Source organism: Asterias rubens, chromosome 11, assembly GCF_902459465.1.
Source record: "Asterias rubens chromosome 11, eAstRub1.3, whole genome shotgun sequence".
In the NCBI taxonomy this organism is placed as follows: domain Eukaryota; kingdom Metazoa; phylum Echinodermata; class Asteroidea; order Forcipulatida; family Asteriidae; genus Asterias; species Asterias rubens.
The window spans coordinates 464,029-480,949 of record NC_047072.1 but is presented as its reverse complement, the minus strand read 5'-3'; the positions used below and the strand labels follow the sequence as shown (position 1 = coordinate 480,949).

The following is a 16,921-nucleotide window of genomic DNA, read 5'->3' as shown; positions in this document are numbered from 1 at the left end:
AGCGTTTGACACCGTTTGTTATGAAATGCATATGGTTAGAAAGATGTTTTAAAAGTAGAACATAATGATCCACACAAGTATCACTCAAAATTGAGTCGGCCATTTATGGGAGTCAAAGTTTTGACTCCCATAAATGGATGGCCGACCGTGTTTGTCGATGAGGTAAAACGAAAAACCACGCAATTTAGAGGCATATTTGTGTAGATCATTGTATTCTACTTTTACAACATCTTTCTAACCATATCAATTTTATAACAAACGGTTACAGGACGCTTTTCAAAGACCAACTCGACCGATCCAAGGCAACGTGTTCCTTTAAGAGATCATACTTCCGGTACATTGTATGTTTAGACCATAGACACAGTACTAATTCAGCCGCATGAGTTTAAACTCTGTGAGTCAGATCGATTCTTAAAGGCACTGGACACTATTGGTAAATACTCCAAACAATTGTTAGCATCAAAAGTTACTTGGTAACGAGCAACACTACAGAGAGAGTGGGCGATATCGATTTATTTTATTCACGATATATCGCCGACAATATATCGCGATATTCGATATAATCGCGATAAATGAAATTTGACATCATCAGTCTTCAAACTCCAAGTGAAAGTTGTAGAAGAGACAGTCATAGCTTAAGAGAGGTGTTCTAATGACCTATTCTTCTGGTTTTACTCCAAACCTATGGGGTGCAAGATGTCTCAGCTAGCAAATGCATCGCGATATTTAATCGATATTGCGATATATCGCGATTATCGCGATTATCGTGATATATCGCGATATATCGCGATATATTGATATTTCGATTAAAATGAAATCCATCCGATATCGAAATCGTTTCCAAATTAATATCGCGATATTCGATAATATCGTGATATCGCCCAAGCTTACTGTTGATAGGTTAAGAACCTTTATTCCCCTCTGAACTACATGTAACAAAGGTTTTGAGAAAGTGGTAGTTACTCATTCAATATGAATATTAAAAGACTTCAGGCCTGAAGCCCTTTTTAAGCATCTGAAAGCACACAAACTTGTGCAACAAGAGTGTTTTTTCTTTCATTATTATCATGCAACTTTAATGACCAATCGAGTTTATTTTATGCACACCAAATGAGAATACTGGTCTTTGACGATTACACTGTACCAAAAGACTATTCTTATATGGAGTTATAGGACGAGTTATTGGTCCTAACTTATAACTAGCCTTTTAAAACTTAAAAGTTTTTTTATACCTCCTAGGACTAGTCTAGGACTAGTCCTAAATTCTTTGTGAAATCGACCCCAGTGCCTTCAACCCACAGAAACATCAGTGTCCAGTCACATTTTGGAGCAATACATGTACTTCACTTAATACGTACTTATCACATGGTTTAATGGACCCTTCCCATGAAATATGCTAATTGCATCCACACATGCGTACAGACCCTGTTGGTTGGCAAACTTCATAGAGTTGTGCACTAAGCAGACGCGCAATCGCGTCTGTGCCATGCACCTGTTAGCCGTGTACAAAACAGCGCGATGTTCCCTCATTTTGCCATCGAAAACAATAGTGCGCACGCACTACGTGCAATTTACATATTTCATGGGAAGGGTCTATTGCATTGCATACACTACATGTACATACATGCTCAAGCAACTCCACGCAGCCCTTCCCGACAACCATAGAGGTACAACCAAATGTTGCAACTAAAACAAATGTATGTTGGTTAACTTTTCAGTTCCAATCATGTTTACGAAAGTCACCAGACCGTACTCAAGTAATGTACTTTTGCTTCTTTTGTTACAAAACAAAACAACAAACATGAAAATCAACTGAGGAAATTTAACTCAACACAAAGTTCATTCAAGTCACAGTTTTCTAGGTGATCGTTGTGAGTGACAGTTGACCAACATGTAGCTTCTTTTTGGTGAACCCTTTTTGAAATGGATGTAATTTCCTTGTTTTAATTTAGTCAATTAAGGCAAATAATGCAATTCCTGTTTCAGGTATGTTTTAAAACTAAAAGCACTGCTGCCTCCATGCATGCCATGCCCCCATCAGCCGATTTCACGAAATCTCGAGATAGGACGAGCAACTTGTCCTAAATTACGATGGGTTCAACGCGTCTTAACGCCTATGAATACGAAACTTAAAGACACTAGACACCTTTGGTACCAGTCTTCTCACTTGTTGTATCTCAACATACATGTATGCATAAAATAACAAACCTGTGAAAGATGCTTGATTTCGGGACCTCAAAACCTAATTCTGAGGTCTCTAAATCAAATTCAAATATTTAAGTGAAAAAGTACTTCTTTCTCGAAAACTACGTTACTTCAGAGGAAGTCGTTTCTCACAATGTTTTATACTATCAACAACTCCCTAAACCCTTTTACCAATAAGTTTTTCATGCTAACAATTATTTTGGATAATTACCAAAAGTGCCCGCGCCTTAAACATCCATGACACCTGTGTGGCAATTATCAGACACACCCCCTCCTTACCCCATCCCTAAACTACACAAGCAGTAGTAAAAGTTTAGAACACAAATCCCTAACTGTAGTAAAAGATTTATTAAACAAAAGTGTGTACAATCATGGGGGAAGAAAATTATTACATACCGAAGGCAAAACTTCATCATATCCAAAGCCCATCAGTGGCCGAGTTTGCAAAGAGTTGTTATTTCCATCCTGCAGCTTCATTTTTCAAAACAAGCGTCCGACAAAATATCCTGAACGTAAAGTTTTTAGAGTTGTACAGAGGTGCCACTTTCACTCATTGTTCATGATCCATGCACTACATGTGTGAGCCTGGCCTACCAATAGGCCCTATATATTGTGTACTGGCACTTCCTCTCAATGCAGCTTCCCTGTTTGATACACGTACTACGTCATGTTACGTGTGGGTGCTTCTCTCAAGGCCTTGCGACACAAAAGCCAGAGAAAGTTATGACGTCAATGGTAGAGTTTTGTAGTAGCAAAGGTTATTGTGTTTCCACCATCGCTAAGCAATATCAATACAGAATATATAGGGGTTTGTTTACTATTTTGGCTGCTGCCATGGTTGCCGGCAGAGGAATGTTAGCAGAGGAATGTTAGAACTGGAACTTTATTTTTTGATTCTAAAAATAGGGCTGAAGTACTTGTGGCCTGTTACCTACATGTACATGTACCTCAATGGTAACCTTTGCTCAATGTCTCTGTGCATTTATGGTAATTTGGCACTAGTCCATAGACCTTATCGCAAATACCAATGCGCAAGCGCAGACTGTTGAATGAGGTGCATTGTGGGATAGATATGGATCAAATTTGGATACCAGCTAGACCACAATGCACCTAATTCCAAGCTTTACGCGCGCGCCCCAGTATTTGCGAAAAGGCAACACATTGTACAGTGAGTGAATAGTATACAAATATTGACTGCTTCAAGTGCTATGTAAGGGGTGTTATAATCCTAATTGTCCAGGAGTGCGTTTTGGCGACCCCAACTGGATTATTTTTTTTTGTTTCCTAAAAATAGGGCTGAAGTACTTGTGGCCTGTTACCTACATGTACATGTACCTCAATGGTAACCTTTGCTCAATGTCTCTGTGCATTTATGGTAATTTGGCACAAGTCCATGCCAATACATTGTACAGTGAGTGAATTAGTCCTAATTGTCCAGGAGTGCGTTTTGGCGACCCCAACTGGAATTTTGGTTTTTTTTCATTCTAAAAATAGGGCTGAAGTAGTTGTGGCCTTTTACCTATAGATGTACCTCAATGGTACTACATGTATGCTCATGTCTCTGTGCATTATGGTAATTTAGCACTAGTCCATGCAATACATTGTACAGTGAGTGAATAGTTCGTATTGTACAGGAGTGCGTTTTGGCGGCCCCAAATTTTTTTTCTTTTTTCTAAAAAATAGGGCTGAAGTACTTGTGGCCTTTCACCTTCATTGTACATGTACGCTGGAAATCATTCATGGGGATCTCGTTCTTTCCAGGTAGCTGCAGGGAAGGTTTTACAACGGTCTACCACATTCTATCAGAGCCATCCAGACAGTAGACACTTTCAAATCATCCCTGAAGACCCATCTTGTTCAAAGCCATTTCAGTCACATTCACATTGGAATTTTTAGTGTCCAAGTTTGTCACTTGCAATGTAAATGACAGGAAAAAACAGTGTGTCCAAGTTTACAACAGGTTGTCCAAATGACACCAATAAACACCCTCTGGCTTCCAGTAGATAACACTACCAGTGCGGGAATGTATTCTGTATGGACTGGCTGCAGACTAGTGACCTAAAAAGCTATCCAAACACTGTCTAGGCCTACATTATTATACATTCATAAATACCTCAGACAGTTTCGCTATTCCTATTGGTGGAGAGCGCGTCACGTGGGTGTGTATAAACCTTTGTTTATGACCGGTAAAAAGTGTTAATTCATGGGCGTGACACGCGACCTTGCACCTGTTCTTATAAGACAGTTTCTTCATTCCTATTGGTCGAGGGCAATGGCTTAAACAGTTGTGCCACATCACGCGATACGCGCGACGCGCACAGCATTCCCTTATAAGGAGTTGTTTACCAGAGGGCGGCAGAGGGGTGTTGTGTTGAAAGAAATCATTTAACAATTAAAATGTTTGCATTTATTTCACTTTTTGACCAAAAAGTGCTGATGTTTTTGACCGAAAAGGTATTTATGAATGGGAATCAAAGTGTGTTGAATGAACGGTTTTCAACTAGTGGTTTAAACCCGCCGAGGCCTGGTTCTTTAAAATTTACCTCAACTTCGTTTCGATAAAATTATCAAGAACCAGGCCTCGTTGGGAATAAACCACTAGTTGAAAACCTCTTCACCACACATTGATTCCCTTAGTAATTATCAAGAACCAGGCCTCGTTGGGATTAAACCACTAGTTGCAAACATCTTCACCACACATTGACTCCCTTAGTAATTATCAAGAACCAGGCCTCGTTGGGATTAAACCACTAGTTGAAAACCTCTTCACCACACATTGATTCCCTTATTAATTACATACATGTAATGTACGTATTGTAGCCCCTGCAACATGTAGACATTGAAAGGAAAAGTAAAGGGCAAAACCAGTTGCTTCCCTGTTCGGGATATCGTCACGTCACGTCACGTGTAAGTGCTTCTCCCAAGGCCTCCACACAAAGCCAGAGAAAGTTATGACGTCAATGGTTTAGTGTTAGCTGGTAGTAGCAAAGGCTATTGTGTTTCCACCATCGCTATGTGATAACACTACCGATATTATGGTTTGTTTACTATTTTGGTTGTTGCCCTGGTTATCAGCAGAGGAGTATTATAAGGAATTTTGTGGAAGTTTCGTGGCCGAGCGTTTAAGAGCAGCGAGCAGTTAAGAGCACCGAATTCAAACTATGGTGTTTCTGATCAGCAGAGTGTGGGTTCGAATCCCCAGACGTGACACTTGTGTCCTTAAGCAAGACACTTAACCATTGCTTCGTCCTTCGGATGGGAGGTAAAGCCGTTGGTCCCATGTGTTGTGTAACACATGTAAAAGAACCCAGTGCACTTATCGAAAAAGAGAAGGGGTTCGCCCCAGTGTTCCTGGCTGTGGCTGCTGTATGCGCCGTAGTACCTTGTAAACCCTTAGAAGGTGCTAAATACTTGGGTCTCAGAATTCATCACTGCAATAAGCTATCTTTCTGAAAGTTTGTATTATTATACTCAGTGCCTTGAGGACCTTGTTTGGTAGATAAGTGCGCTGTACCTGTATAAGACTTCGATATTATTATTACTATGATTCTAAAAATACATGTAGGGCTGAAACCTTGTGCCCTTTTAGTACTAGTAATTTATGTACCTGCAGTCATTTTGGATATTTGGTGAAAGCATTGTACAGTGTATAAATCCAGTTTAATATTATTATTAAAATTAATTCAAAGCCCTTGAAGTTCATACATTAAAGGCAGTGGACACTATTGGTAATTGTCAAAGACTAGTTAGCCTTCACAGTTAGTGTATCTCAACATATTGCATAAATTAACCAATCTGTGAAAATTTGAGCTCAATCGGTCATCGAACTTGCGAGATAATAATGAAAGAAAAAACACCCTTGTCACACGAAGTTGTGCGCATTTAGATGGTTGATTTCGAGACCTCAAACTCTAAATCTGAGGTCTCGAAATCAAATTCGTGGAAAATTACTACTTTCTCAAAAACTATGGCACTTCAGAGGGAGCCGTTTCTCACAATGTTTTATACCATCAACCTCTCCCCATTACTCGTCACCAAGAAAGGTTTTATGCTAATAATTATTTTGAGTAATTACCAAGTGTCCACTGCCTTTAATTTAAAGCCATTGGACCCTTTCCGTACAGAAAAAAAAAAAAAAATTCACATATTTACAAATAACTTACGGGGTTTACAGAAGGTAGTGGTGAAATACTTCTCTTGAAATATTATTCCATGAAATGCTTTACTTTTTGAGAAAACAGTAAAACAATATCAATTCTCGTTAATGAGAATTACGGATTTATTTTAAACACATGTCATGACACAGCGAAACGCACGGATACAAGGGTGGGTTTTCCCATTATTTTCTCCCGACTCAGATGACCGATTAAGCCCAAATTTTCACAGTTTTGTTATTTGATATAGAAGTTGTGATACACGAAGTGTGGGCCTTGGACAATCCTGTTTACCGAAAGGGTCCAATGGCTTTAAATACTACTTAACTTTACACACATTCTTCTTCGTTTAAGTGAAGCCTTCGAATGACCGAAAAATAAACACACACTGCCAGACAAACAAGCCTGTTGCCCCTTGTTCCTTTGACTGTTGTCCCATTGACTTCGAGATTTTCTAATGCAAGTGCCCTCTGCAAAGTGAAAATGGCTTTGACCTCTCAAAGATAAATTCCAGGCCAGATATTCTACGTACGATAACTCCTGATGACGATATTTCGCACGGGTCCAGACGCGGCGGCTCCCTCAGGGCCAAGCAGCCGATTTTTCATGTTAGGACGAGTGTCCTTACTTAGGATGGACTTAATGTGTCCTAATGTATAGTTACAGAACTTAACTTGTCCTCAGTCCTAAAATTAATCCTAAGTTAGAAAGAGTTTGGTGAAATCACCGGCTACATTGCTACCACCGCAACTGTTAAGTTTTGAAGAGCTCCCCTTCCCATGAGGTACAAAACACACTTTGAGTACACACCTATCAGCACAGAGCACACCTGAAAATCTCGGTACAGGCCTCAGTCTCTGCATGGTTTCTGGTTGTCTGCCACGCCTACCCCCCCCCCTACCCACTTTCAAACAAAAGCAAACACGCACCACCAACCATCATCTACACGTACGCTGACACTAGCCCATAAAATATGGCAGACCCACCACTTCGTATCGTTGATTGGCTCTATTTTAATATGGCCATGGAGTACTCCTAGAATTATGTATGAGGTTTGTGGAGACGATAGCGGAACCAACCTCATCATACAGGAGTGCATTTTGGCGACCCCCAACCAGAAACATTGGTAATCTGTTGAGCGTTTTCGCGTGTTCGGTTGAGCGCGTTGACGATGCTGTTCAGACCAACCGGTTATGGACTTGTGGACTTGGTTGGGCTTTGGTTCGGGTCGCCAAAACGCACCCTAGGCTAGACAGGCTAGAGGGGTTTCTACTACTTGTCATTCCCACTGACTGTCTAGTGTCTGACACCATGGACACTGACAATGTGCAGTGGACAGGTGGACCACCATCCAACATGGCCAACACTTGGCCACAACAGTAATGACAGTGCAGTGCCCAATTTCATGGCTCTGCTTACTAGAGTACTACATGTACTGCTGATTTCTGCGCTTACAATCGCCCATCTCCACTTGCACGGCAAGGGCTGAATTCCTGCGCTAGCTGTGTAATGCAAGCTACAATGCCTATCGTCATGATTGTGGAGTTTTTTTAGGATAACTTTCTGAATCACGCCACCACTTTTTTTGTTAATCTTTACAAAAAGGGATCCCATGAGGTAAATAAGATTCCATATTTTTTTTATATCGAATGAAAAAGTGGTTGTGATACGGAAACTTTTCTTTTTGAATGCACAAGCAAAAACTCTTAGCAAATTCTTCTTAATTAAAACCTCTTCTTCCTTGGTGAGTACAGGCCGCCAATAATGGCGTATTACGTACTGTGTGATGTGTGTGCTGTGTGCTTGCATGGTGGAGGACAAAATGTACAGTTCAGTTCAGTAGTGCAGGTAACGGATCTGGAAGGACTGCATGCACCTGCCATCTGAAACAGTCCCTGCTAACCCAAATACGCGCCAATTCTTTGCTTCTGCTGTTGCTACACACGGTCCTCCACCGTACCACGCAAGCTTAGTCAGAAACATGACAAAATCATGAAATTGGGCCCAGTAGTCACAGCAAAGGCACAGAAGTACTTACTCCTAGAACTATCTTCCGTTTCCGTCTCCACGTTCATTAGTACGTAAAACCCTAGGGAAAAGTTTCCGTATGGCGCCACCACTTTTTCATTCGAAATAAAATAATATAGTATCTAATTTACCTGATTGATATATCCCTTTTTGTAAAAATGAGTGAAAAAGTGGTGGCGCCATACGGAAAGTTATCCATTTAGTTATATATGAACGTACCTTTGCTTTAACAGCAACTGATGAATCCCCGGCAATTTCCACCCACATCTGTTGAGATTCTTGCAAAATTTGCCCGCCATCTGACATGTCCAACAAACCACCGCCGTGCACGGGAGCGATTCGCCCCCCGGAGTTTCCTCCTTCGTCCGCCGTGGGATCGGCGTACGTGCTTAGCTGAACACCAACCCGGAACTTTTGCTCAATCTCCGGCCGATACAACTCGACCAGCTGTCGCTGAGCTCTATTGACAGCAAAGACAGCCATCCTGTCCGTCGTAGCATCCGTACAATATGAACTGGCTACCTGTTAGGAGTGAAAAATACAAACTAGGCGAGTTTATTCGACTGGAATATAGCGAAAATCAGAACTTTTTCAGTCACATTTTTAGCTCCTCTTGTTTGTAAACTCGCCATTTTTGGAAATCTGCGCGTGTACAATGTATAGCGGACACCAGTGTAGCGACTGCTATACTGAACTGAACTGCATAGAAAAGTTTACCAGCTAGATAATACACTTTCTAAATTTGGAACGTGCAGTCGGTGTCAATAGCCACTTCCTTGAATTAAAGGTGGGTTCAGCATGGAGGAAACAGTCACAGTGCACCGGGGACAATATTATTTATAGCCAAAACAAAACCAAAACTAACCGAAAACAAATAATATTCTTAAACCGAGAAATTCCAATGCGTACATACCTCAAACATAAGCAATTTGTTGAAGAGACTGTGCCGATCGTAATGTAAATGCCCGCACACGTTTGGTAAATTGTCAGACTTAAAGGACAAGTTTACTCACTTGGGTGCATAGAAATAACAAATCTGTGAAGATTTAGACTCAATTTGTCATCGAAGTTGAGAAAAACGAAAGAAAAAACACACTTGTTGCACAAATTTGTGTGTTTTCAGATGCATAAACAAAAGGTTTCCTCCAGCCGGCTATTCTGAAATCTCAGTATTTTGGAGAAATAACCTCTTTCCTAAAAAGTACGTGCTTCATGTTCAGAGGGAGCCATTTCTCACAATGTTTTTAAACTATCGACAGCTCTCCATTGCTTGTTACAAAGTAAGTTTATATGCTAACAATTATTTTGAGTAAGTACCAAGGGGTCGATCTATTATTAGACCACTAGCATGACGTCGCACGGCCCAAACGGTCAATGAAGAGCTATCATCATTGGCTGAAAGAGTCGCGCACTCGCGTAGTGGACGTTTCGATTGTATGACACCAGTGGTGCAATATTACGCGAAACTGTTACACAATAGTCCATTGTGTTTCATCAGTCACATGTCTGTTAAGCATGATGACATATCCCCTTAATTTAGTAGTTTTCCCAATGCTAATAAAAAGTATTAGTGCAGCGGGCCAGGTTAGCTGCAAAGGTATATAGATCGGTGTATTGTCATGTCCGGGTGGCGATGAGTCCATAGTCCGAGTCCGGCATAAGTTCCGGGGGCCAAGATGCGGGGTTTTGGTGAGTGGCTGACCCATGAAAACAGTAGGAAAGGGGCTCAAGGAAACGTCTAGTTAGCAGGAAAAGGTGACTCAGTGAAGAAACGTCTGCTACTGGCAAGGGATGTTAGTTCCGACTTGTAAACAAATTCAATTTCATGTCAAGATCGAGGTCAACGTTTAAAGGTGTTAGAGGTATTCATGTCACAAATATATAAGATTTTTGCTAAACATGATACAAATAACTTGTATCACCAAAGTTTGGTTGTTTCTTGTTTCTATGACAAAAAAGGATGATTAGTCAGAAGGGTTTTATACATCAAATAATTTGTTCATGAGGTTGAACAAAGCATTGACTAGAGTGGGATTTGAACCATTACGACCTCCGATTAACGTGCCGGTGTCGCATGCAATTATGTCCTCTATGCAATACTATCCGAAGGACATTATTGCATATGCAATAATGTCCGCCGGACGGTTTTGCATATGCAATCGTGTCCGCCCGGACGCTGCTGCATAATGCAAATGTGCCCGCCCGGACACATTTGCATATGCAGTTGTGTTCGCCCCGTGCGGAACACGTTCGCCATTTATTTTTTACAAGCTAAGTGTATGTCATGAATGACATGGGAAATGTTCGGCCGTTGGGTATTCGCTGATCATAAAATACGTGAATATTCATGCTGCATATACGTAGGTTCAGTACAGGCAACGTACATAGCCCCGGACACGATTGCATATTGCAAAAGTGTCCGGAGCGGACAGTATTGCATGGTGGACACAATTGCATCTGACACCGGCGCTCTAGCAACTGAGCTATCTAGCCATAATGTTCGCGGTGTCCCTATGTTGTCAGTGTTCGTATAAAAAAAAATGTTTCGTATGTTGTTGTTGATGTTGATGTTGCCGTTGCTGTTTATGCTGTTCTTGTTGTTGCTGCCCACAGTGCTGTTGGTTGTTGTTTTGGTTTTGTTATTGTCGACCAATTATTATATCAGTGTTTTAAAGAAGACTACTAAAAGACTCACCAACCAGTAAACTGATTCGTTTCCTATTTATCCAGAAGGTTTCTTTAATTTTTTTTTACAAAACTGTAGGCATTGTGTCAATCCCGTTCCATGCCCTGGATAGTTCAGTCCCGCCATGGATCACGCTCATGTGACCCGGATATTATGCTCCGGATTGATTGCGCCCGGCACCCCACGCGTTGGTCACTCACGATGATTGGTCTGCTTATCCGCTTTGCTTTGCAGAGAGATGAGTGTTATCATGATCAAGGTTTAATCAGTTTGAGGTATAAATTATAAATTTTATTTTAGAACTTTTTTTATAGCTTCATGGAACAATGAATGTAAGTTAAAGGGTGAGGTAAAATTACATGTAGGAAAGTAGGTGAACGATGGTCAGCGTTTGAAAACAGCTGCTGTATATGGAAGTTGCTCTCTAGAGTGAAAATACACCACTCTTTACATTTCGAGCTGTCCCTCATATGGCTCTTCAAAAAGAGTGGTGATTATTTCACTCTTTTAGAGAGGTTTCACTCCAGGACAGAGTGAAAAATCACTCAAAAAGATGCAAACTTCATAATCTAAAAGAGTGGAAGACCACTCGAGAAAAGAGTTGTCCTTCATATGGCTCTTGGAAGAGTGCTTTTTCACTCTTTTACATTTAGAGAGAGCATTGTAAAAAAAAAAAACATACTAACAAAATCGACATCTTGTTCCAATGATGGTTCCTTGTCTTTTGAATGGCAAGCGACTCTTCTATACCTCCATGCTCGTATTAGATCGCGATTCCTTCCTCCATGCTTGGACCGGCCAAATTTAACCTCTTTATAACAGGAACGTTTGTTATAAGAGGACAGCAAAACAAAGAAACAAAAAAACAGAAAAAGATAACCTTTTTGTTATAACTGTAACGAGGGTTTTTAAAATGAGCCAAGTAAAATTATTTTGCCGAAAAATGTACATTATAGGCATGGTAATTTTGCATTTTGTATTACTATTTGTCGGTTGCTGTTAAATAACAAATTTAAAACAAATAGTAGTCCTTCATTTTGTTTGACGAATCAAACGGCACATCCCGAAATGGCAAATTTGACTACAGGCGTGCGGTGTGACAGTACCTTTAAAAAGTGTGTCAATCTCTCTGCAGTTATCAACGTATAGATGGTGATTATTGGGGTTGGCCGGGGGGGGGGGGGGGTCGTGAGGGGGGGGGGTGTCGTTCCGCAGAATCATGAAATAGCGTCCGTGTCGAAACAGTAAGAAACACGGATCCATAATGATCTTTACGGTCAAAATTTTTATGGACAGTGGGGTAGGTTTATCAAACTACTTGACAATATTACCACAATCATTCTATTGTGATAAACCTATCAATCATTGTTTATTTTTTTGTTCAGAATGCGGAATGCGGATCATGTGCCAAAAGTTTTCTGACGATGAAGCAAGGACCTTGCACGGGTTGTGACTTGAGTCACGTCTACATCATAAGGCGGCAAACGCATAGACACATGATAGTCTAGACTTGTGAACTGGCGAGTTGGCGACTTCTACTTCGCATTAACTGGGACCGTGAGAGCAGTAGTCTCACAGGGCCAGCAGTCTCGCGAGAATACCGCCTGAATCGTGGGGAGACTCGGAACGCTATCACCGCGACAGACATTTAAAGATGCTATGTCAGATTTTTTTGGCCGATTTTACCCAACAATTTTGATTTAAAATTCAATGGGTATTTTGATTGGGGTCGAGAAAGTTACAAGCTTTCATTTGAGCCATTGCTCGAAAAAGTCCGCCAATTATTAGTAGCAGTGAAATAAAGTGCTCAAAATTTGTTTTGGTCGGGATCCGACAATATATCACGTGACCAATTCTTATGTGTTTTATAAGAAACGTTTTAATTTTTTGGCATGGTTCCTGCCATTAAAAGTAAAAGTTAAACTTTGTTTTCGTTAGCGGGTGATACTCTTTGAAATACCATTCACTCAAAAGAAAAAAATCTTATTTTTTAATGATTGGGGCTTAAAATCTGACACAGCATCTTTAACGACTTGTCAATCATCGTCACATTGCCATCGTGCCAGTCCTACTATTGTTGACGTCACACCCACAGGTCACACCGCACTGCCAGGGGTCGGGGAATTTACCCGATTTTACATCCGCCTTTGTTGTTGACTCGATGTGCACTAATTTTGTTTACCTTCGGGCAGAATCGTTAACGATTTACAACACAATACAACACCAATCACAGGGTATGCTATCTACAGCAGTATATGATTCAGTGCGCACAGGTACAAACTAAAGACAAATAATATCTGGGTCTTTAGTGATAGAGCCAAAAGACAGCACATGGTAATTTATTATTATTAAAAAGAAAACAATAACAAAATTATAAAAATCTGGTCTGAGAGTCACTTAAAAATCGAAGGATGAAAATCAAAGAACTTCAAAAAACGCAGTAGGCCTAAAGAAAACTGCAACCGAAGGCGGGGGGGGGGGGGGGGCGGGGGGGGGGGGTCAACAAGTAAACAATCGTATATGGAGGGTCAGGTGCTTTTTTATTTATCTAGAGGACGCGATCTCTATCTATCAAGGCCAAAACAATGTTATAATATTGTTCAGTCATCTACCAAACTTATAAGTATATTTACCTTATTTATAGGGCAGTATTCGAATACTGAGAGCGCTCTTTATGATTGTTTCTGTGGGCCCTACCCCCCCCCCCCCCCTTCTTCACCTCTGTTGACACCGTGTCAGACCGGTATGTGAATTTGGTTTTCAGGCCCAAGTGGTGTTTTCCCTACTTGGACTAATTTTACACGAAAGTGCAAGTCACCTGGGCGGTAATGAGAATTAACAGTGGTTTGATTTCGAGACCTCAAATTTCTAAATCTTAGGTCTCGAAATCAAATTCTCGAAATCTCGAAATCCAAAACTACGCTACTTCAGAGGGGGCCGTTTCTCACAATGTTTTATACCATCAACAGCTCCCCATTACTCGTTACCTAGTAAGGTTTTATGCTAATAATTATTTTGAGTAATTAACAAAATAGTGTCCACTGCCTTTAAAACGTAAGAAAAACTACAATACAAGAAGTACAAAGTGGGCCATTATCCATCGTTTATTTTGTTGGGTGTAGGGCTTATACATAAAAATACAAAAGTGTAATATTAACACTGACTTACCTTTACGCGTGGACACATGTAAACAGTTAGAATTCCCAGTGTGACAACTTCAATCAGTGGTAGCTCTTCCGATGTTCTAATTTGGTTTAAAGAAATACAATCAGTCCCACTCCAAATATATTCAAAATTCAGGATGTTTGATGATAAATAACTAAATATTCCCACAAAATGTAAGACCGCCAGGCAGCAAACTTATTGCAGCCATTATTACATTCAATACCTGGAACTGGGGGGGCACATGTTGATTTGTCACCGGGTGAATCACCCTGTTTGTACGGCGTACGTATTGATTGTGAATGGTGCTATGGTTGAGTGGGGGCGTGTAGTTACACTGTATTGCATCAACTACACGGTCGAATTTAAATGAGATGACGATGTTGTCATTTCAACATGGTCAAAGAAAATTAACTAATACGTCGATATTGGTGGAGACTCACTTGAATATTGCAAACGAAAAAAGTGTTTTTGTGGTATTATTGGACAATGTAATTGACAACAATCATGGAGCTTCGATGCTTGAGCCATCATGATGAGGCGTGAAGAAAGTGTCCTGTGTGTGTCACACAAAAGACCTTTTGTTCAGGCACTATGTATTGTTAAACAAAATAGTCAGTTGTTTACATGTTGACAAAGGAAATCCATGGTCCGGTGAATATTAAGAAGAGGAATATTCAAATGAATAGGCAAAATTTAAGTTCATACATTTATTTTAATTTCAATGCCGCAACGAAAACCGCAGCAACTTCTCTGCTTTATTTTAAAGGCACTGATGGACACGTGACTATTGGTATTTATTACTCAAAATAATTGTTGGCATAAAAACTTACTTGGTAATGCGCAATTGAGAGCTGTTGATAGTTTAAAACATTGTGATAAACGGCTCCCTCTGAAGTGTAGTTTTTGAGAAAGAGCTAATTTCTCACTAAACTGTTTGAATTTAATTCGAAACCTCAGCTGAGATCTCGAAATCAAGGCATCTGAAGGCACACAACTTGTGCGACAAGGGTGTTTTTTCTTCCATTCTCTCGCACAACTTCGGCGACCGTTTGAGTTCAAATTTTCACAGCTTTGTGGTTGTATGGACCTGCAACGTTGAGATACACCAAGTGAGAAGACTCACAAATGTGCCCAGTCTATGTAGCACGGCCTCCCAAAGAGTGTTTAATTAGAGCTGTTGATTATGAGGAACACGAAAATGGGGACATTTTCAAAAATGACGCGCTTTACTTTGCCCAATGTTCAAGATTACAGAGTATAAGCTTTTTTTCTATCATTGTTGCTATTTTGGGCTTGGCTCCATTCCAGGTATGATCAAAGGTTTATATCAAAATGATACCGATTCAAATCTGGCATAAAGCCTATTGTATCAGTTCCTCAAATGAAAAAGTGAAGTGGAGTCACTTTGGGATGTTTGTTTAAAAAACAGAATCAGTTTCGAACTTACAAATAGACTCCAGGTATGACTCTGTCCACCCGGTGTGCAATGGGCATTATTTCATAAATCTGTTAGATAAAACTAGCATTATGTGTGCACTTTAATCTTGTGAAATTGATGTATTATTGTTTGTTTTTGTTGTGGTGATAAATAAATGAATAAAGTGAATAAAGCTGTATGTAGCTTCAAAGCAAGAGAAACTTTAAGAACAATTTTGTTTATAATCTATTGCCCAATCTAGAGCTGCTTAAGTGCACATAAAGTAGCTAAGAAGAAACAAATAAGCTTACCAGAGTAAGAATACCAGCCAAAGTACCATGCAACATAATGTGCACTTTGTGACGGGTATCCTGCTTATTTTTTGCTCAGTGGAAAGGTGTTAAGCATGCAGCTCTAGGAAACTGTGCGGTGGTGATTCTGATCAGCACGAAGTGTGGGTTCAACTCCCGGTTGTGACACTACGTGTCATTGAGCAATTAAGATACTTCACCATTGCTTTTTCTTTTGAATTGGACAGTCAGGGGGCGCATTTGCTTGGGGTTGACATTTTTTGGGCGCATTGTCAGCGGGCAACTTTGTAACAACCTTGGGTGAGCCGGTCAGGGGGCGATTTTGGTTGGGGTGACATGGTTTGGGGCGACATTGTCAGGGGGCAACTTTGTAACAACCTTGGGTGAGCCGGTCAGGGGCGATTTTGGTTGGGGTGACATGGTTTGGGGCGACATTGTCAGGGGGCAACTTTGTAACAACATTGGGTGAGCCGGTCAGGGGGGAGACTTTGCTTGGGGTGACATTGTTTGGGGCGACATTGTCAGGGGGCAACTTTGATAAACAACCTTGGGTGAGCCGGTCAGGGGCGACTTTGTTGGAGGCATGACTTGATTGCGAACACCAAAACACCAAAACACCTATGGTGGTACTGCCCTGTTAAAGGAACACGTTGCCTTGGATCGGTCGAGTTGGTCTTTGAAAAGCGTTTAACCGTTTGTTATGAAATGCATATGATTAGAAAGATATTTTATAAGTAGGATCCACACAAGTATCACTCGAAATTGCGTGGTTTTCCTTTTACCTCGTCGACTAACACGGTCGGCCATTTTTATGGGAGTCAAAAGTTTGACTCCCATAAATGGCCGACCGTGTCAGTAGTTCCCAAAATAAAAGGAAAAACGCGCAATTTCGAAGCAAATTATTAGTGTGGATCATTGTATTCTACTTTTAAAACATTTTTCCAATCATATGCAT

The 16,921-nt window shown here is 40.6% G+C and overlaps 1 protein-coding gene across 2 annotated transcripts in view; it reads right to left on the bottom strand.

Moving 5' to 3' along the window:
• Nucleotides 1–14,463, bottom strand: part of LOC117296502 (probable ribonuclease ZC3H12C) — a 29,447-nt gene extending 14,984 nt beyond the window's left edge. The window contains exons 1-2 of one of the 2 annotated variants that reach the window (XM_033779464.1): nucleotides 14,242–14,463; nucleotides 8,607–8,909 (exon numbers count right to left, since the gene is read on the bottom strand). In XM_033779464.1, coding sequence (XP_033635355.1) covers nucleotides 8,607–8,909; nucleotides 14,242–14,259 — 321 coding nt within the window. In that variant the 5' untranslated portion in view covers nucleotides 14,260–14,463. Of the gene's footprint in view, nucleotides 1–2,601; nucleotides 2,792–8,606; nucleotides 8,910–14,241 lie in introns of those variants that run through there. The other variant, XM_033779465.1, reaches the window with a different exon arrangement.
• Between the last annotated feature and the right edge of the window lie 2,458 nt (nucleotides 14,464–16,921).